General features: G+C 38.7%; 5 protein-coding genes across 10 annotated transcripts; 2 read left to right on the forward strand and 3 right to left on the reverse strand.

The window, feature by feature from the left end:
- Positions 1-78: 78 nt before the first annotated feature.
- Positions 79-3031, forward strand: LOC135165333 (leucine-rich repeat-containing protein 15-like). 2 transcript variants are annotated; one of them, XM_064126537.1, is made up of 3 exons: positions 79-233; positions 813-1273; positions 1375-3031. In XM_064126537.1, the coding sequence occupies exon 3, from the start codon at positions 1439-1441 to the stop codon at positions 2696-2698; it is 1260 nt and encodes a 419-aa protein (XP_063982607.1). In that variant the 5' UTR covers positions 79-233; positions 813-1273; positions 1375-1438; the 3' UTR covers positions 2699-3031. The 2 variants fall into 2 exon arrangements, with proteins under 2 accessions (XP_063982607.1, XP_063982606.1); XM_064126536.1 differs by having other exon boundaries at positions 813-3031.
- Positions 3032-3177: 146 nt separating this feature from the next.
- Positions 3178-6833, reverse strand: LOC135165336 (serine protease snake-like). The gene is made up of 6 exons (XM_064126550.1): positions 6672-6833; positions 5889-6164; positions 5135-5399; positions 4668-4930; positions 4012-4178; positions 3178-3718 (listed from the first exon to the last, which is right to left on the reverse strand). The coding sequence occupies exons 1-6, from the start codon at positions 6730-6732 to the stop codon at positions 3554-3556; spliced, it is 1197 nt and encodes a 398-aa protein (XP_063982620.1). The 5' UTR covers positions 6733-6833; the 3' UTR covers positions 3178-3553.
- Positions 6834-7653: 820 nt separating this feature from the next.
- LOC135165310 (telomerase reverse transcriptase-like) lies at positions 7654-11278 on the reverse strand. Its single transcript, XM_064126475.1, has 7 exons — positions 10143-11278; positions 9647-9846; positions 9335-9585; positions 8927-9120; positions 8418-8633; positions 8088-8338; positions 7654-8010 (listed from the first exon to the last, which is right to left on the reverse strand). Exons 1-7 carry the CDS (start codon positions 11276-11278, stop codon positions 7790-7792), a joined length of 2469 nt encoding a protein of 822 aa, XP_063982545.1. The 3' UTR covers positions 7654-7789.
- Positions 11279-11283: 5 nt separating this feature from the next.
- Positions 11284-17601, reverse strand: LOC135165307 (codanin-1). 4 transcript variants are annotated; one of them, XM_064126468.1, is made up of 7 exons: positions 17508-17601; positions 17186-17398; positions 17014-17105; positions 15547-16763; positions 15070-15310; positions 12453-14948; positions 11949-12359 (listed from the first exon to the last, which is right to left on the reverse strand). In XM_064126468.1, the coding sequence occupies exons 2-7, from the start codon at positions 17270-17272 to the stop codon at positions 12224-12226; spliced, it is 4269 nt and encodes a 1422-aa protein (XP_063982538.1). In that variant the 5' UTR covers positions 17273-17398; positions 17508-17601; the 3' UTR covers positions 11949-12223. The 4 variants fall into 4 exon arrangements, with proteins under 4 accessions (XP_063982540.1, XP_063982538.1, XP_063982539.1 ...); XM_064126470.1 differs by lacking the exon at positions 11949-12359 and adding an exon at positions 11284-11412 and having other exon boundaries at positions 17186-17550; XM_064126469.1 differs by having other exon boundaries at positions 11949-12369; positions 17186-17550.
- Positions 17602-18774: 1173 nt separating this feature from the next.
- On the forward strand, positions 18775-21430 carry LOC135165329 (G-patch domain and KOW motifs-containing protein). Of its 2 annotated transcripts, none has more exons than XM_064126528.1 (5): positions 18775-19205; positions 19559-19925; positions 20009-20112; positions 20201-20511; positions 20895-21080. In XM_064126528.1, exons 1-5 carry the CDS (start codon positions 19066-19068, stop codon positions 20924-20926), a joined length of 954 nt encoding a protein of 317 aa, XP_063982598.1. In that variant the 5' UTR covers positions 18775-19065; the 3' UTR covers positions 20927-21080. The 2 variants fall into 2 exon arrangements, with proteins under 2 accessions (XP_063982598.1, XP_063982597.1); XM_064126527.1 differs by having other exon boundaries at positions 18776-19205; positions 20908-21430.
- The last annotated feature ends 85 nt before the right edge of the window (positions 21431-21515 follow it).

Consider the following 21515-nt stretch of genomic DNA (forward strand, 5'->3'; position numbering starts at 1 on the left):
GACGTTTTCGTGGAGTTCGGCATTAGTACATGTTTGCGCCGTTGGCGCTGGTGCGTGCCTCCGTTGGTACGGCTGGACTCTATTGTCAAGGCGAAAGAGGATTGACTGGAGTAGAAACCCGCAGAAACTACATGAATTAAAATCAATAACAAACAAAAACACGAAGGGTTGCACTCCGGGAGTGCAGGCAGAAGTGCAAACTAGAACTTATGGCGCGTTGGGCACTTTTTTGGGTGAGCATTTCTAGGTAGGCTCGCGACATGAGAAATTGTACATAAAAAATCAAGTTTATCAAAGCAATGTGGGCACTTTTTGAATGGACATGAAGTATAATAATATAGAAACTATATTCGAAGGAAGTGGTTTTATTTAAATGAGTAAATATTAGTAAATAGTAAATACAAAATTTATCAATTCTCATCCATAATTTCAACAACTCTTACATCATCATTAGCAGCATTTTCATCATTATTATCAGGATTTTCATCAAATTCTAAAACTGAAACAATAGGTCTATGGTAACTAAAGTATGAAATGAACAATTTTGATTTAAATCTATTTATATATCTTGTGAATACAGCATCAATAGTAGTGTTGTATTTTGTTGTGCTAAGATTGCGATCATTGGACATCGTTAAATCAAATTCTTCATATAAAAATTCAATTAATGATTGATTTTTGACATCTGCAAAGTTTATGTTGAAATCTCCACTCAAAATCATAGGATAATGATCAAATCTTCTATTAATTTTCATCATAAATATTGCGGAAACAGCTTTAGAATTTTTAATTAGTCCCTCTGACTCTGACAGCTGGACCTGTTGGACTGCTACTGAAGAATTGTTGAGTCGGCTGACGGGGCAAACACTCCAGCATTGCGTGTGGGGCCCTACCTCTTCTGGGGTGAGCTACTATGATGCCACTGGTGTCAGTCAAACCCCCAGAACTGAGCCCCTACTCCAGTCAATCTTCTTTGGTTACCCATATGTCTTTCTTTATGAAGTTTTTCCCTGTGCTGTGTAACCACTATGTATAGATAACTGATGGTTCACAATTTTTCCCTTCACTTCTACTAATTTCATTGTCGTCCTCTGTCAACCAAAAGCCGATCAGGATGCTTCCTGCAATCATTGCAGAGAGAAACTTTCAAAGAAGCTGGACTGGAGTTGAAGCCCAGCTTTCAGAATTCGGAAGACCCCCCAAGCCAGGACTGGTACAAAACCCCAACGGGGACGGGCGAACGTCGATTCCTACTGCGGAAGATTCTCATTAGGTTTTATTATGCACAATTGCATTTCATAAAATGAATTGGTTGATTCAATTTTACGATACGTCGTTGATCAAGAGGGACCCTAACCGAGTGCAATGTTTCAGTACGTTGGCTTTTGATCCGGACAGTTGATACCAGAAACATCGCTCCATAAAAGCTTGTGAAACTATGGGAACAATAATCGAAATAGTTTTGATCTGCCTGACACTGTCATTGTGTGTAGAATCTGATAAAAATGATAAGAATGCAATAGAAAGTGCATGTTGTGCATTAAAAATCTCCAATGCTCTGAGGTTGACGTGTGTAGCCGACCTGAATCTTCCTCCGAATATCCTCCAGGACTATGGAACAGATATTCAAAATTTAGAGGTAAATTTTTATTCCCAATCGGAATCGATATTCCTATCACTGCATCTTGAGTCGATCGCCGACTTTAAGAATTTAACCAGTCTCGCTATTCAACGGGCCGACATCAGCTTCACCAGGAAATATGTGGTGCCAATTGATTCACTAAAAGATTTGAAATTATTACACTGCGCATTTAACGAGGTACCAACAAAATTATTGAAGTCCTCACGAAATCTTGAAAATCTATCATTGGAGAAGAATCGCATACGCATCATCGAGCCAAGTGCCTTCAATTCGTTGAAACATCTCAAAGACCTCAACTTGTCCTGGAATAGGATCCACATCCTGACACCAGATTGCTTCGAGGGACTCAATAAATTGGAAAAACTGAATCTCTCCTACAACGATTTCACGGCGATGCCTGGAATATTCTATGGATTGAATCAGCTCAAAACACTTGATCTGACTCGAGCTCTGCTTCCAAAAGGTCATCAAGATCGAAATCCTAAGGACCCTGTCTTCCTGGAAGATATCACAGTCCTGGTACCGGGATTATTCGACGATACTCCACAGTTACATTACCTGAGATTGGATAGAAATCCAATCAAGAACATAGCAAAAGGTGTCTTCAATAATCTAAGATTCCTGAAAGAATTGTCCATAACAATATCTAGCGTTGCAACAATAGAACCAGGTGCATTCTCAGGTCTGAATCTTGCGAAGCTCGACCTCTCAGGAACACCAACCGAGACTATAATGTTTGAAGTGTTGAGTGCTGGCCAAGTTGGTGGATTGCTCCCCATTCGAAATCACATTTCCAAAATTCAACCCAGGACATTTGATAAGTTGAGCGTTTTGACTTTGAATATGAGTTTTAATTTTTTGAGCGTCATTGGTGATGAAGATTTCTATGGACTCGAGGTGGGTGAATTGATTTTATCGGGGAATGGAATTATCAAAATAGCACCGGATGCTTTTAAAAGCACAAAAGTTAAGAAAATTAAAATTGGAAGCCGTCTCGCAGTGAGTGTGGATAAAAAACAGCTCGGGCTGCGTGAAGTAGTTACCCTGGAAAAGTGAAAGAAATCAAAATAATCCATTAATGTTATGCAATTGAATGCTCAACTGCAGCAACGATGGTGGGATCGAGTGAATAGTGTTTTTTTATGTTCTTTTTGTATTCAGAAGTCACATGGTAAATACTTTACTCATACTTTACTCTAATCGTGGCAAATGAGGATTTCACGGGGATCGCAAGACAAAAGGGTTCACATATTATCAATAGGTATTTGTGGAAGGGGATACTAATTAGGGGGGGACTAATGTGGGTATGAATTTGGTCAGTTCCCAGGTCGTACGATAAGGTAAAGGCATTCCGGAATTACCTGTAATAACATATAGTCATCTAATCTGTAGTCTGTTTAGTGTAGAGATCGCTTCATGTATTACATTGCCGTCAAAGTGGACTGATGTATTCAATAAGGTCATTGACATTTATCTAGTCGGATTATCCAAATGGAGGATTTTATTATTGAAGCAAATACAAAAAGAAAGAGAAATAAACATTGCATCAGACGTTTATTGAATTAAACACAATTAAATTGTGATATCACAAAATTTTTATGTCGTTGTTTGAATTCATTTCCTGTTCTCATTTTAATTTTGAAGAAGTAACTCTTCTACAATCTTGATTTTTTATAAATATCTGCCAGACCATTATTCAATTGTTATAAAAAAAGGACATCATGATGTACAAATAGATAACGAGCTGAACAATACAAAACATCAACGGAACACCAAATCCATAACGAAACAGTAGAACGAGATAATTTATCTCTTTTAAATTCAGAGATATGACGCGAAACTTGACTCAGTGATAAGTCACCTTATTTAACCATACCACTTGGCTACTGGAATGAGTTAGTTAGATTTAGGTTATCCCCAAATCTCCTTCTCGAGCCATGAGACGTAATGGTGTACGCGGGTGTAAATGCCTGGAATAATACTTCCGCATAATATACCTACACTCGTGATACCAGCGACGTCATACATGCATTCATTGTGACGATCGAAGACAACAAGTGGTCCCCCGCTATCCCCCTGTAAAATCAGAGAGCATTAGTATTCAGTTATTGAAATCAGAGGAATCAGAGAATCTAGATACATTGGAATCCAGTAATATCATTGGCGTACGTGAATGAACCTCGTTATTGCCTTTTTTACGGTGGAAGGACTTATCGAAATGACATTAGCCCACGATTTTGTACTAGTGTCATAAAAATTCACCCCAAGGGTGAATTTGGGGCGGGGGGTATTGGTGGTGCAACTAGTTTTATAATATTTCCATTCAGGAAAAATGAGATGTTAATTCAAGATGTTTTCAGGCATTTTACCTGACAGGTGTCTTTCCCCTCTTCTCCGGCACAAATTTGCCAATCACCGACTATCCCCTGCTTCAGCTTCGGATGAACGGCATTTCCAACGACAACACGGTTGCAAAGCCCTTGGGACATTATGGGGAGTGTGACCTTAAGGAGTTTATCGGATCCATCGTCCTCAGCTATGCAATCAATTCCAAAGTGTTTGATGAGTATAGAATGAATAGGAGATTAAGGTTGAACATCGGTAGTAAAGTAAAACAATGAGTCTGGTTGACTGAGAAAAACAATTATTTCAGCCAAATGTCCATTGACTTCAGAAAAATATTTTCTTTTCCAATATCGTATTCTTCAAGGCAAGTCCTTGCTAGGCAAATCCTTATCAGGTTTGAATTATCTTAATTGTTTTGTTCTAGAAGACGAGCATGCCAGTTATAACCTTGAGTGAACTGCAAAAATAATTCTTCCTCTCAGTGAGTGAATCTCTGCTAAATGACGAGGAATGGTGGAATTTTCATTATCACCTTTCTTGTAGCAAAAACTAACTTCTATGAAAAAGTCTTCGTAAAAATTTTCCTATTATTTCTAGATTATGAGATATTTCCCAAAAATCAAGGTGACACTTCATCAGGGAAGTTAAGCAAATTGAATAATGAGTGAGAGCTTCTTACTCCAATTGACTTTTCCCCAGCCCGTCGCAATCGCTTTTTCGGTGAGTTGTTCACTGCTTATAGTCGGTAGACAAGCAGGTCTCACCCAGGCATTGAAGGTCACTGGGCTATCCATACGTAACAGGGCAATATCGTGATAATGCGATGAACTTTTGTAATTTGGATGACGAATCCTTTCAGTTACTTTACGCTGCTGAGGTTTTGCATCGTCATCGTCCCTTTTCAAATCCAAATCCCCGACTCTGATCCACTCAGCAGGACCTCTAGAGGAATACTTGAAGATTTAAAACATAGCAATGTTTCACGCTTCATGTTGATAATATTATCGATTTCAAATTCTACGAAAGCATTAGGAAAATTAGCATTTCGGTAGCCAAGTGATAAACTAATTTTCCAAAAATTTTTCAACATAAATGGAAGACAATTAGTCTCAAGGATATTTTCTCAACGTAAAATAGGATATTCACCCATTCAATGAAAAAGTGCAATGTGCAGCAGTCAATACAAATAAATCAGACACGAGGGTGCCTCCACAGCCCCACTTGATCCCATCATGAGTATTGAATCCCACCGCTGCCATGTGTGGAAACTCTTTGGGCTCTGCCTTAGTTCCACCGACAATTAGTTTCTGATATTTAATAGCGCAGAGACTGACATTGAGCTGTGTTCGATCGACCGACAATGTAGGTGCAGTCACCAAAGCGTAGACTGATTTCCCGTAATGAGCACACACTGAAAATCAACATTAGGATTCATAATATTTTTAAATGAATCATTGGTGAAGTGGAGTCGTCAATGTAGTCAAGCCAAACAGAAGATTTTTACGATGGAAACCTCGCGCGAGTGATGCATCCCTCATAATTACTTTCATTTAATTTTCATGAATACATTTTAAAAATGCCAGATAAGGAAAAAAAATTATAAAGTTGAATGTGATTCGTCTTTATCCATGACAAGAACACCTTCTGCAATTAAGACCCAGTCTACATTGTTAGATGCAACAGAAAATGATCCGATTAGTCTGATATTGGGCTGTCTACCAAGTCCAGTCATGTGTTTTTTATAAATATTTTTGTCAATTTTTAAAAGAGTCTATAAGTATCGAAGCTCGATCTTCTCAATCTCCGCAATTCACAGAATTGGTAGATTTAGCTTGAGTTGCTCGACTATTCCAATACTCAGTAAATATCAATCAGTATAAATAATGTTAATGAATATTACTCTGACGCGCGACAACACCGGTTTCCCCGGGGCTCCCGTCGACCCGAGGCCTTGACGTTGAAGATGTGGCTTGGGGCGTCATCGGAATTTTTTCAGTTACTGGTCTGGTCGAGGTTTCTGGAAGAAGCAGTGGACAACAAACAATCGGTAGAAATCCAGCCCATCCGCAGCGAGTATCCGGTGGAGTACCAGCCTGCAATTGTTTATCAACTTCGGGGCATTGGAGTAATTCTGTGCATATTCCTTGCGTGCCATCCTTCATCGTGCACAAATCACCTAAAGTATTTTCTTTGATTATCATTCAGAGTATAGTGCTATTCCAACTAAACATATCCTCATTTTTCAGAAACAATTACTGGTATCAGCGGGAAAGTTCTTTGACTCTAGATTGATCTCCACGTGAGAGGAAAACCGCAACAAATCGGTTTTCCTCCTTCGCACTGAATTGGCTGAGCGGAAAAAGTTGAAACAATTTTAATTTTCCAATTAAAGTGTCTGGGAAACTGTACTGGGGTTCAGAAGAACATAATTCTCGAAATTACTGGAGAAAAAAAATTTCACGTGAGTGTCCAACAAGTAGTTCAGGACATCCAAAAAGTTGAACGTCTGAACTGCTAATCTGATCGACTTCTGTTCGAAGCACATGTATTCAGTTAAATTTTGGCATAATTAGTAAATTGACAAATTTCGCAAAATATTAGAGAAAGAGATAACCTCTGTTTATAAAATAAATAAAGTTATACATCTGGATTTGTGTGCAACTCTCCCCAAATGAATTCGTACCTGCATCTTGCTGACCACTGGCGCATGCCAGCAGTAGAGAAATGACAATGACTATTCCCATGTCGGTTACTGATGAACTTAAAAATATAACTACAACAAATGATTCCGCAAAGATGACTGAATTAAATCAACCAGTACTCAGCCACCACTTCTATACGAATCCCCACTTCTCTCCCCCCAACGCACTGCTAAAGACTCGTTTTACTGTGCGTCAATGATTGTTTTTCCACAATTCCAAGTGAAACCCTCGAGATTGAACCAGAATACGGAAACTTCGAATCTGTGTGATTCAACACTTGAACTCTAGATTAATTCTGAAAGAAAATGGGTTGCGATATATTTCAGCGAATATTTATTCAGTTGAGAAATTTAATTTCCACATTACATCAAGGCCATCGTGTGGTCGCTTTAACTCTTTGTAATGAACTGCATGGAAAGAACAAGAGAATAAATAATAACTTTGTAATGGACAAATTAAGATGCTCAGAGACTCATGAGTTGGCAATCGAGGACATATTCTCCTGTTTCACCCCAGTAGGAGGGCGGTGTGAAGTCCAGTGGTCTGAAGAATAGAATAAAAATTCAGAGAAATAAATTCAAACGGATTTGGGCAAAATCATCTGCTTTAAAAGAGGAACTGCTTGAATCCACCAAACCGTTGCAAAAATAAGTTCTCTGCGTTCGTCGAGTGTTTCATGAATGGAGATAGTTCAATTATTGTTACAGGGGAAATAATCCCTCACTTTCAGCGCCCTCAATGCTCCAATTGTTCCAATGACTAAACGTCAAGTGGCAATTCCATGCGTCTCAATGCACTCCACATAAAATGGATTATGCATACGCCCCTCACAAAATTAGTGCCAGATGATCCAATAATGGCAGATTCATCAGGAACTTGGATAAATTTATCACGATAAAAATAGTAATTATTTGGTTAAGCACCCTGTTGGGCCCCTCTAAGTGACTATTGGCTTAGAACATATGGCAGTCAAGAGTTATATTAAACATTTACCATAAAATCGAACATTATAAAAGAAAAAATTATATCAAACATTAATTACGTAGAATTCAACATAGAAAAGTGGCCTCTGAACATTGCAATGATGCAATGATCGAAATTACAACTCGTGTGGATCTGACAGTTTTATCTTAGATCGTCGATCGTTCTGCTCATCATCGGTAATACTGCGTTTCCGTTTCCTGCAATTTTTTGAGCAGTCTTCCTCCGTCAGCTGAAGCTTTCGAAATAGTTGAAAATTTAATTTCTTATGTTTTCGAAGTTCGCCGAAGTACTTTTTCAACATTTTTCTTCTTAGGGAGAACAATCCCTTAGGGTCAGCTAGAAATAATTATTTTATGAATCAGTTGTAGATAAGATATTTCAGTCCATTGTTTTTCGTACAAATCCAGAAATACCTTCGTCACATTGGTGCTTGTAAATTGCAATGAGTTTGTTCATCAACTCTTCAGTTACACTGGAGATTGTTTTCTTGTTGAGGCGATCCAGATTGAACAATTGCATTATTAAAACACGGCACTTGTGACCCAAACGTTGGGCAGCAGCAAGCATTGTTTTGATGACTCGTTTTTTCGAATTGATGTTAGAACTGAGAACAACTTTATCCAGCTTCGCAATTTGCACGTTTACGAGTTTATCATGAAATGTCCTGAAATTGAAAAATAACTTGACTATTTTATTTTGTATTCAGGGGAATAATGATATTAGGTAATGGTTGATTAGCTTACTTTATTTGGTTCCTTCTATTATCTAATACCCAACCCGAATTAAACTGAGTGATTGGAAATGAATAATCTGGGTGAACTTCAAACGTGGTCATGTTAAAGTTGAATCCTAGGAATGTAAAATTTGTCTCGGAAGATGATAACAGATTTGTGTGAGTTTTCGTGGGGTTGAAGCGACAATTGTACTTGGGAATTCCTGTTCTGATTAAGTCCAAGAATCTGTGGGCACACGAGAAAAACAGCATGTTAAAACAATCATGTACCTGCTTGAATTGCTTTTAGATTTGGAGATATTACTACGAAAAATAAGCTTCAGGATAAGTTGGCTTATCGTATTTTATCACTTAACGACAGAGTAAACATGGAGTCGTCCGCCATATATTGAACCAGACTACCATAAAAAATTCAATATTTCCTAATTAATAAATCGAAAGTTTAAATTTTGCTACTCAAGTAGCAATCTTATTCTCCATTGCTCGACAGGGTGAACTCACACATCCCCGTGGACTTACTTCTCTGCTGATTGTCTATCACTCGTGACATAGAGAAAATCATCCATGTATCTTGCCAACCATCCCTTCTGTTTGAATTCCTGGAGCTCTTCCATCTCCACTGTTCCATAATAAATATTGGCCAAAATAGTTGATGCAGGGAGACCTTGGGCCACTCCACGATTGAGTCTGTATTTTTCGCGACCGATAATCACCTGCAATATATGTATGAAGCTTCGTATACTCACAAAACATGACTACCGCGTCCCATAAATACTTGGGACTGCATTGACATATAAAAGACAGCCAACAACATAAATTGAGGTAATGTTGAACAGCGAAAATAGCTAACCCAAGAGTATCTCTAGATAGTAATTTAAGAATTGCAGTATCAATCGCATATAAACCGGGTTACATAATGTATCTCACCATTTGATTTTTCACGTAGTCTGTTAATCTTTCCATCATGTGTGATTTATAATATTTGTAACTCGGAGAATAATGACGCCATTCAAAAAGTTTATTAGACGATAGCAGAAGTGGCAAAGACTCATCGTAGAACTGCCGGAGAAGTCCGAACTTTCGGAAGTTGTACGTCGGGTTCAGTACTTCGATGGGCCTCAGTATGAGTTCTTCAGGGAGATCCTGGATGATGTCCTGTACTATCGTCAACAGTTTGTCTGCGAAAAACAAAACAACTTGGACTTATCCATACTAGCGAGAGAATAATTATGAACCAACCTTGAATAATAGACCCATATGCATCAGTCAGATCAGCTGTTACAAAGTACATGGGTTTTCCATTGGTTCTTCCAACCTTAACGATTGACTCCCAGAAGCTGGACAACTGTTTCTGAACAAAAACCTCAGACTTCAAGGCCCAAGCCTGCATCAGCAATTGTTTCAGGACCTGTGCTGCGCTCTTCTGCTTCGCCGTTGTCCTGAAAAAAATCATTAATATTTAGTAACTCTTCTCGGATTGGGGAAACAAGAACAATTTACTCATCTCCACTTCGGTTTTCCAATGAATATCTCAAAACGTACGAGAAATCACGACATTTTCATCGTGATTTCCTCCAACCGTTTGAGTACGGAAGAAAAGTCTGTATGAATATATTTCCATTGCTTCCAGGTACTGAGATATTTATCAAAAACCAGGTTTGCAAATAAGTTAACTTTCTTGTACCACTTCACTAGAGAAATGAACTCATCTCAATTTATTCTCTCCATCACTTACGCTGCTTTATAAATCGGTCGTAGTCCACCACTTTTAATATGAAATTTCATAAAAGCTTGTGGAACATCATCTTGCGAGTGATCTGAACTCAATTCAACATTCGTCAAATCTGAAACCTTCTCAAGTACCTCAGTCTCGACCAACTGAGAGATGAAATTGTCACGATGCTGTATCCACTTCTGCAGAGGGACTAGAATCCGTTGAGACCCAGAACGCTGAATCGGTTGAAAGAAGTAGCTATTGATAATGACCTTGATGTACTGGCGTAGGAACCACTTCATAAAAGTTCTCATGAGGTGAATTTTTGTATTCTGTTCGCCAGTAGCCTTCAGCCACTTTATGTCATCGAGATTTAACATTTTAACAATATATCCAACTCGAACCTGTTCTCGTTTGGGTGAGAATATGTAATCGATACTGCTTTTCTGTACCTGTTTGACATTACCAAGGGTTCCAAACAGTTCCCTGGGTACCACTAATCGCATTATCATACTGAAAAATTTTCTCAACTCTTTCTCAGGCATTTCAACCACAAGATGGCACTTGGCCTTTTCAGTCAAATCGTTTATAATGCGGGCATACCGAAACTCTCTATGATTCAATACAAACATTTGCATGATCGGGTCCAGTGCAGGGCGACACTGTTCAGCATATCTCACGTCTTTGGCGCCCCTGAAGACAGTCCTCATCAATGACCATTTAGCGATGTTACGATTAAATAAATGCTTTTTGGGAAAGCCTAAAGCAGATATGTCCTCAGGATGCTCCCGTTGTAGCCTCTTGGCATCAGGCCATGTTGACTTTCCCCTGGATCTAGTGTAGCGGGGAAGCTCTGAGTCACTATCATCGTACGCAGTAGTTGAATCACTGGGGATTGTTCCCTCGGCGATTAATCGTAGATGTTTATAAGGATCGAATTCTGCGGCATCTGCCAAGTATCTTCTACATCGCATGAGTGTGTCCTCAGTTAAACTGAAGTAACCACCTCGATACGTCTTCTTTACCTTAACGAGGCCGTCTTCTATATCGTTTCGAATCTGCTTTCCAAACGACGATTCCATCCAATCAAGATCAGACTGCTCGAGCTCCTTCAGATATCCCGGTTCCCTTTGGGGTCTGGTGGCTATCAACGCCATGCTACCTCTACTTCAATCCTGGTCCCTGGAGTCCAGAACAATTCTCTTCCAAAATGCTGCTTCTTTCGATCAAATGGGATGGGCCTGCGATCCTTTGAAACTGAACATTAGCGTCACTGCTTCAAAGATTTCCCCTAAGTTTATGATCAAAACAAAGAATTTCAGCCGGGGGGCTCTGTTTGTACTTTCTCAACTGTACAAATGATCAACTGTACAGAAAATTTTCAAACGGTGAGAGCATCACTGTGCAGGGATTCAACTGTCGAGACAAAAAGGCAAGCTGTGCATGTGGCGCTGGGTCCACATGTACAGCCACATTTTTGTCTCGACAGTTGAATTCCTGCACAGTGGTGCTCTCACCGTTTGAAAATTCTCTGTACAGTTGAGAAAGTACAAACGTAGCCCCCCCTTTTTACCCTCCCTTCATCGACATTAAGGAATGAAACCAAAATGAAAACGATAATTATTAAGAATCCGAGTGGCAACAAACAACTTCAATACGTGTACAATGATGTACTATCGGCGTGCAATCATTTACATTAGTTAGTTGTTCCATTTGCAACCCGTTCTAGGAGAAAATCATAAACAAAAACCGCGATATCTAAATTTTCAGGTGTCAGTTTTTCAGATCAAGCCATCATCAAATCATCAAATAAAACAGTTTATCAACTTTAAAGAACATAATATCGTTTATTCAAATATTAAATTCAGGTCGGCAAGTACTGTAAAATTGTTCATGCCCATATAATTAGACCATCACTTCAATTACAAGGCAGGTCAATACTTCAGATGACATAAAACATTGTTAAATACACAATTATAATTATTTCTCAAAACGATTACTTTTCATTTTGATTATTTTTTTCTTTAAATCAGAGGATAAAATATTAGAATCCACAAGGAAGTGGTAAGCACTTCGCAACGGACAATGTGTAACAAATATACTCAGGAACTTTTTGGCCGTTCACATAATTTTCTGCAAGCAATGTCTCCTGGGCATTTTTGATTGAAATCTCCAGACAAAAATAGTTCAAACGAATCACCGTCTCGGAAATATTTCTCTCCAGAAATCCCTTCATAACTGAAATAATCTAAAAATGTGTGGCATCAATCACCCTCATCACTCGCTCTTTCAATTCCTCAATCTATCTACAGATTAAAATTCTGATATTACCCTGGGTTCCCCAATCCGTAAGGCTTGCAATCAGTAGCCCCTTCTCCATAACCTCCTTCACTATTTCCATCGAGTTCTCCACAGACACCAGAAATCCATCTCAACATCATTCTGATCTTTTCAGCTTTTTCATCATTCGGTTTACAACCCTGGATGGCTTCATTGAGGCATTCAGGCAACAATCTTGTCACATCCCCAGGCAAATCTTTCCTAAAAATAGCGACACACTGATCGCTGAAATTGCCAATCCTCAATAACTTTTCACTTAATAGCCGATTAATCAATTTACCAAATTTCTTCCAACATTGAGAATCACCAGTTGACCTCAGCCACTGAATATTCCTGCAACTCAAAATTCTCCTAAACAATTCAATCTTTTCATTCTCGGTCTCATAATTTCTCCAGACATCGATAAATGCATCCAGCACAGTATCAGTAAACAGCTGGTGATAATAACCAATCAAATGAATAGCATAATCAACACTCAAAATATAAATATTTTTTTCGACATATGCCTGGAGATCTTTTCTCTCGTGTAATGTCTTCTTCAATCCCCTTAAAATTTCCAGAACATTTTCTTCTGTCAATAACGACCACTTGCCATTTTTCTCAATCAACTCCCACATTGAATCTCTCATCAACTCAATTATCTGCGTAGGGCTGGGAGCTGATGGATTGTGAACATGCTCGGTGTTCTCTTCTACCTTCTTTGTTGGACTAAATGATAAATATTCTGAGTGAATTTGCTTTGTATTCACAGCGTCATTGATATAAAAATCCAACCATTGATCGATTCTTCCAATCGACAGTCTCATGCAAATTTTCACACACATTTCTTTGACAGCTGGATGGGTATCCTCTGACAGCAAAGATGTGAGTGCTTCTGTGCACTTCTTCTTGCAATTTTTCGGAATTACTGAATGACAGTGATCCCGTAATTCTTTCGTAATCAAGACAATCAAATCAGGACTATTTTCAGAGTTCATCCACTGTTGATTTACCTGTTTTTCTTTATGTTTGTACAAGTCCACAGAATTCTTAGACTTTTCCGCTGCTAATGTGTCGAACATCGTGAAGTATTTCAACTTTATGGAGGGAATTGTTTCCCTATATATTTCCTTAACAGAATTCGAGGCAATTATCTCGGAGACAAAGTCAACGGTCTTTCTAACTGAATTCGGCTGTCCATGAAGGAACGCGTCTTCTTGTCGGAGCTGCAATGTCTTTGCCTTGTTTTCACTAGACGGCTGAGATAATTGAGTAGAGACTGGAGTTATATGACGATTCATAGTCCCAAAATTAGAATTCCCTGATATCAACAGGATCTTGAATTCCTTCAAAAATGGACAACAGGTAATGATTGCTCTGTCATCGATCAATCCCAATTTATCAAGGGGAACATCCAATTTCTTCGTACTCAAGGGCACCAGAGAGTCCTCAAATTCTTCAGAACTACTGAAGTGCATAGTAATTTGATCCTTCAACCTTTTATCACTGAAATTAGATTGCCAGGTGAAGTACAAATCCTTCGGAAAATTGGGGAGTTCAAATAGACGTCCCAGGGTGAAAGTGATCAACAGTGACTCCTTTGGTCCGGTTAGTGAGTGGCAATTCCTGTAGATGTAGTAGAGAATTTGACAGAGTTTTGTGTAATAAGGCAGTCTGAGTGCCACTGGATCCAATACCGCTAAATACTCTACCATCCAGGGCACTGTCAAAGTTAATTTTCCATTGATAAATGCATGGACTAATATCCCTTGAAGATCCAGAGAAGGATTAACTTGCCGCCTCAAAGAAATTTGCGCGTCCCATACAACTAATGTCACAGACTGTGATTGAAATGGAATGGAGACAAGAAATCCTAAGAATTTCGACAAGAGCCGAAGACTAGAGATGCACATCAGATAATTCTGTTTCGTTGTCTCGTCCACATTCTTTTCTCTAGATTCGAGCTCACTTATTGTAAAGATAGTAGAATTTAGGTCTGTTATCGATTGGATGAAACAGCTCTCCAGGATTGAATTGAATTTTACATTCGATGATGCAAGGAGAAAGTCCCGATAGAATTCCTGGATGCCTGGAAAGGAGGGGAGAGGAACTATACCTTCAGATGAGAGGGGCGTAACAAAGCGCCCCTGGAGTTGTTTGAATTTCTCCAAATTCATGGATTTTAGGGATTTCAGGAGAGAGAGGGTTTCATCGTCGATTGGATCCTCTGATGAGTGTTGATGGCACGATGCCAGTAGTTGGGATTTGAATAGACGGGCTAGGTGGTAGTAGTTTACCGCGTCATCGTGGAGTAATAGAAGAGACTTTATCTTCGGGGCCAGGGTTTTGAAGAAACACCAGCGAGGGGTCTGATGATGATCCTCCCATTTTTTTAGGTACTCGTAGAAGAGGTCACGCTGTTTTCGAAATTCTGAAAAAGCCGTCTTCGAGGGGAAGTTCTCTTGGTTGTCTGTCTCAATCTGGAAACAGACGTTGGAGTTGATTGTCCTGGAATTCAAAAAATGTTTTAGTCAGGGAAGAGATTGTCTGGGTAGAAACTATTTTCACCGAGTCGGTGAGTTATCACGAAAGAATTCATAAGAATGTTAGAGGAAACATTTCTAAATACCTTGAGGCAATTTTTTTGAACTGATTCGACTCCTGCACTTTTTCATCGTATAGTTTCTCCAAATAATTCTTCAACTCGGGCTTGAACGATCCAATGTGCTGATTGTCGCAGAGCAACTTGATCGTTGCTCGATCCAGCGCGATCAATAAATCCTTCTGATGATGGAGAACATTCGTTGCGAAATAAATGCAATTGTGTGGGGAATCTAAATACTTTATCTCTAGTGGCATCGCCTCTTCATCTAGACAAACGTAAAATATTTTCATTATTTAGGGTCCAATTTCTTTGGCCATTTTTTTTACTTTGAATTTTGTTTTGCTGTGAACCAGCTCAAATTACTTCAATTATTTATGTGCAAATGACCAATATTTGCAAAAATAATTCTGCAAACTGTGGAACTATAGTTAGATAGCCCCAATGATCCCTATCCAGTTTATTTTTGATTTGAAGGATAATTAATTTTTCAACACCACTTACCTGCGCTTCCCTCAAGATCCTTACAACCCATCGTTTCTTTCAACATCTGCAAGGACATCTGCTCATTTGCTTTGAACTGTGATGTAATCAACGTCATGACAAAATACAATTCAGTCATTATATTGGGTACTAAATGGTTCCTAATCAAAGTTCCATAGATATCAGCCAATTTATCCACGACCGTTGGATGATGAACAAGAGATAATTCAGGAATCACAGCGGGTATCGATGAATGAGCTCCCAATGGTTTTGTTGGTTTCGGTTCTGGAACAGTGGCGATTTCATTGGCAGAGTCGTTTTTTGGCTTTTGTCTCTCCAATTTCAGTAATTCCCTCTCAGCCTCAAATGTTTTGATCTCCCCCGACTTGTCGGTCGTTCGCGCCTCTAAAAATTGGAGGTTCTTCGTCTCTGGACGAGAGATGACTCCGAATACGTTATTCTGATTATTCCCTTCATCTACAGTGGTTTCTAATTTCGTTGGTTTTATCCTCCGGTTTCTTGATAAATTGCCACTCTTCTTTTGACTGGAATTCTCTTTGACATTTTCTCCTGAAGTGTTATCGACACTTATTTCTGATTGATTTCTTGAATTACTTTTTGTCGATAATTTCGTCGACGAAGTCACGAGAAAATCTCCCAATTTTATGGTTTTTTTTTTCTGTCCACTGTTATTCTGTTTATCATTTGAAGATTTACTTTGGTTTTCCTTTGACGTGTTTGTATTTCTCTTTTTGTTTCTATGATAATTCTGCGGATGTTGTCCAATAGCAGGAAACTCGTTCTCGGTGTGATGGAATGTGTCCAGAGGAATTAGGGCTTCTTGAGTGGATCCAGAGTACAGGGGAGACACTGGTACAAACGAAAGAGACATTGCTGAGGAGTTTGACAGGCTCGAGTCTATAGAAGCGTTGATGCAGCTGTTGTCCAGTCTCGAAGAAGTTGATGGGTGATCAAAGCTGCTCCCAATAAAATTTTGAGAGCGATAGATTGGACTGGCGTGGAGAGGGCTACTGAAGTTGATTGAACCGTTCGCATGGCTCTGTCCAGGAATTGGAGGATTTTTCAAGGGGGTACTCGTGCGGCAGGTAAGGTTCAGGCCCTCTGAACGATTTGAAGAAGAGAGTGGGGTTCGGTTAGGTGTTTTTGTAGGAGTTTTGGGAATTTTTTTTTTCGCGACGGTGACCGGCTCGCCTTCTAGCGATCCGGTTTGGATGATTCTGAAAAAGGAGAGATCGATTTTAATGGACCATTCCTATTGAATATCTGTTTTCAAAAATGATGTGTAAATTTCAGGAGAAGCTGACATAAAAGACTGCTTAATTTTTCACAACATTCGTATGGAGCTAGGGCACATGTGCAGACTTCCAGAATAAATTCAATAAAATCTATTCAATGCTTAGTTGTATTATTATACTTTCTTGTAGATTAGGGATTTGAAAGATCAGGTTAAAAATATAGGTTAATTACCCGTGACATTGTTTTCTCAAATAATCCAGAAAAAAAAGCACGAATTCTGTCCTCGATGAATCTGTCTGCACCAAATCCGGAAGAAGAACATCCTGACGAAAAAAAAACATTGATATTATCATATAACCTATAAATCATTCACTGTTCACAAAAGTCAACAAAAACTACATACGTTCGGTTTATCAGTCGTCAGCCAAGTGAGAATTTCCTCGGTCGTTAACTGACCATTTAAAATGCCATCCAATATGTTTACGATCATTTTTATGCTCCAAAGTCAGTAATGATAACAAAATATTGGTTAAAATCACTTGTTCAATCAATTGTTATTCCAATGCTTGGTTCTTCACTTGGCAACCTTCATTTCTGCCAATCGAACCTTACAAAACTTCAAAATTTTAGGTTTATTGTATTTTCACAAGTTAATTTTACATAATCTGTTTGAAGATAAACTATTTTTTTCATTTTTTTACATGAAAAAACAAAACTTCCATTACCTCATGGCATGGTCAACTCTCCAAGTATTTTCATTGTTTCTGACCGACAGTGATCGCCAGCAACGATTGGTATGATTCAGCCAGGTAATCTCAAGTGAAAAACAGGGGACAAGGTCTCGCAAGCGCCACGAGGGGGCGCGGCGGTCACTTTCACCTTCCCCTTAACTCCTGGTCATCCCCACTCTTCTAAGCTGTTCGGCGCAGAGATTATTTCTTAAAATGCAAAATGATTTTAAAGAGTACGGAAAAATATAAAAAAATTCTTTACAAAGAAGAAAATAAAGGAAAAACACAAAAATAATAAGAACCAGTGTTATTTTTTGTTTAAGTTCCTATCTCTTTCCCCATGATTTTTCCACTCATTCCCGCGAATTAGTGAACTATTTCATAAAGAAATATAGAATAATCTATTTTTTTTATTGATTACGAATAATGGGATACTAGTAATATTCAAAATCATGTAAGTAAATTCATTAATTCACCCATAAACCAAAATGTTTTTTCACGAAGGGGTGTTGGAGTGTGGGGAGATTTGTTTACAATTCGCGATTACCCATTGGTTTATCCTATCGAGACATGTAGGAATCGATTTACAGATCGTGTGCGAATTGAATCTGTGAAAATGGTGAAATCGTGTTCAATTGGGAATTGTAAAAACTCATCGTGGGACAGTTATCGGTTTATGTTTTTCATGTAGAATGTATGAAGTGATGAATAGATTCTTTAAAAAATTACCATTCATCCTTTCCCTATCCATGTTTTTCTTTATAATTTTACGATTTGCATGTCAACCAGTTTTTGGGAGAAATTGCAAAAAAAAATTGAGCGCCTTCGCCGAGATTTGAACACTCCACCGTAGAAATTGTCGAGTGGTGGGGACGAAACGCGCATGAGGAGAAGACGGTGTACAGCGCCGCGCACGGCTTCCGGAGGTACTTGTCCCCTGTTTTCTTGTCGGCGACATCAAAGTTTGAGATTACCTCCCTGAATCATACCTTATTTTGCAAATGTACAAATGATGGACAGTAGAGAAAATTTTCAAACGTTGAGAGCCCCGGTGTGCAGGGATCCAACTGTCGAGACAAAAATGTGGCTGTACATGTGGACCCAGAGCCACATGTACAGCTTACCTTACATGTACAGCCCCCCCGCCAGCGACGATTGGCCACCCCAGCATTGCGTGTGGCGCCCTGCCTCTTCTGGGGTGAGGTACTACGATGCCACTGGCGTCACTCAAACCTCCAGACCTGAACCTCTACTTGAGGGGCTTTCTTTCAGTTAATCCATGGCCAAGTTACATTGACCTTGACAAAAAAACTCGACTGTTACATCTGATGATCTGACTTTCGTGATTCGTTCGATCGGTGCGACTTTCGCCTTTTATTTTGTTTACTTCGCTACTGGATTCCTTGTAATTTCAGCAACTAGTATGTTTTTCGCCAAATATTCAACGTTTTTGATACTTTTTTGAGTTTTTGTCGGCGAGGTGACAATGGCAAGGGTTTATCATTATTCATAACATCCCTTCCGAGAATTTTTTGGTGATTTTGAGGCTATAATGGCAGAGGAGGGAAAGAAAATATCTTTTGGATTTTCCAAGTCCATTAAAAAACCAGTATTGAAAAATGTCAAGGAACCGGAGACTCCAAAAATTGACTTCATCGAGTGTCTTGATGACAAATCAATCATAGTTATTGGGTAAGTTTTTTATTCCGAAAACATTGTTAACAAGTTAACCTCAAAATGTTCCTAACGTGTTGCATACGCCGTCGGGTTTAACTGTATTTAATGAATTGTTCGTCGAAAAATTACAGAATTAATTTGCATATGGAAAATTTCAGGCTCGATATTTTTTGTTGAAACTATTGGGCAAGTGTGTGTTTGTAATTTTGTATTTAATTATTCCGTTCTGAAAGCAATCCACCAATCATCTCTTATTTACTGCTGTGCAGTCTACTACTCGCAAACGATTTGCTCATCAGTCACTCGTTATTTAGTTGGGTAATCATGCATCGATATTTTTTATTCATGCCTTTTCATGCATTTTACAGAGGTGAAGCAAAAAAGGACGAGCCCCTGGTGATTCCCATGCTAGGATCAAGAACCTGGCATGAGAGAATTGTTAACAAAGTTGATGCAGATATTTTTGAGCCCAAAGTGAAAAATGTTGAGAATGGAGATAATTCTGATGAAAAAGGCCCTAAGGCCTCCGCAGTCCCCAATGGAAAAGCTTCGAATAATGAGGTTCCAGTAGACACCGCAGAGATTAAGAAGGAACCTGACGAGGCGAAATCTGTGTCCCTAGAGGAACAGGCTGCCCAAGAGATCCTGAATGATCTGGGCAAGGATGTCAAAGTTGAACTGAAAGATTTCACGCTGCCCCTTGCAGATAATGAAAACTTGGAAGGCCAACGTGAGGTATGATTACCATGACAAATTATATCGAACATCAAACTTTAACTCAATTAATTAATACTATTTTCACTACTTTTATTGTTCAGTCAACTTTAGAAGACTACGAGCAAATTCCTATTGAGTCCTATGGACTAGCAATGCTGCGAGGAATGGGTTGGACACCAGGAAAAGGTTTTGGCAAACATGAAAAGTAAGTCATTATTTTCCACCGATTTCAGCAATTACAAAATTAAATTTCTTCTTTCATATCTAACTCGTTCTTTAATAACTATGTTTAGCCTTGTGGAACCAAAAATACCTGAACTGAGACCTCGCGGAATGGGTCTGGGAGCAGACAAGGCAGTACTCAAAGCCAAGAAAGTGGAGAATAAGACGAAGGAAGAACAGCAGTTGAAATTGATTTGTGGAGCATTTGTGAAAATTCTTGCAGGGAAGCACAGTCAACAATATGGAGTACTGGAGGGGCTGGATGAGGACTCTGCTAGGCTCATTGTCAAACTAGCCATAGGGGGTGAATCAGTATCACTCAATGAGTGTTTAGTGGAGCCTGTGACACAGGACGAGTACACGAGGAATTCAAAAGTTTTGAGTAAATATTTTTTTAATAATTAAAGGCAAAAATCATGTCATTTCTGGTGAATAAAATGACTGCTGATTGTTTCTTCAATCAAGAATCCATCAGCAGTAGGATGGAATCAACAATTTTAAAAACCACTTAGTTCATTATATATAGTATGCACATTATTTAAATTTGGAACTTTAAATTTAAAAAAATATTTTAAACGAAAGCTCATAAATCGGGTCACTCGCGAGGAATAATTTTGGTAAAGAATTTGCGTGAAAATATTTCCTTTGAAAATCGTTCTCGACATAACCATAAATTAACGTGGCCATAGAATTATCTGAATATTTTACTCACCAGAAAACTTGCCCTGAACTTAGGAAATAATTAATCTAACGATCTAATTATAGCTTCCTTTTCCAGACTCGTCAAAATACACTGAGTACAAAGACAAACCCAGTGTCGACAAACGGAATTTAGAATCAAATTTAGCCTCTTCAGGTGCTCATAATAAAAAACGAAAATCTGATGATTCCAGTGATGAGGACAGACGCAGTAGACGTCGGAAATCCTCAAGCCCAAGCTCAGACGAGCGTTACGAGAGGAAATCGAAGAAAAAACAGAAGAATAGAGACCGGAGCTCCAGCTCCGACGAATACAGGAAGAGAGCAAAGAAACATTCTAGTAGGAAAAGCAAAAAGAAGGAAAAAACTCGAGAGAGAAGTCGAGAACGCAAATTCGGGTACTCAGAATCTTTAGACAGAAGAAAAAGTAAAAAGCATCGTAGACGATCCAGGTCTTGATTAAATTGTGAATTTAAATATAATTTTTTTCTGATTGTCAAGGAATTAATCTGAACATTTGACGCAACTCAGTTTTTACTACATCTTCCTCTTTTATTTTATTTTTAATAATAAAAAGGTCATGCAATACTGCTTAAATTAAACGAGTATGTCATTCCTTTCTCGCCGTAATTTTTTTTATTGATGCACAAATGATGCAACTTCCTCCCGGATGTTTTAATGTGCAGA

Source organism: Diachasmimorpha longicaudata, chromosome 8 (genome assembly GCF_034640455.1).
Source record: "Diachasmimorpha longicaudata isolate KC_UGA_2023 chromosome 8, iyDiaLong2, whole genome shotgun sequence".
NCBI lineage: Eukaryota > Metazoa > Arthropoda > Insecta > Hymenoptera > Braconidae > Diachasmimorpha > Diachasmimorpha longicaudata.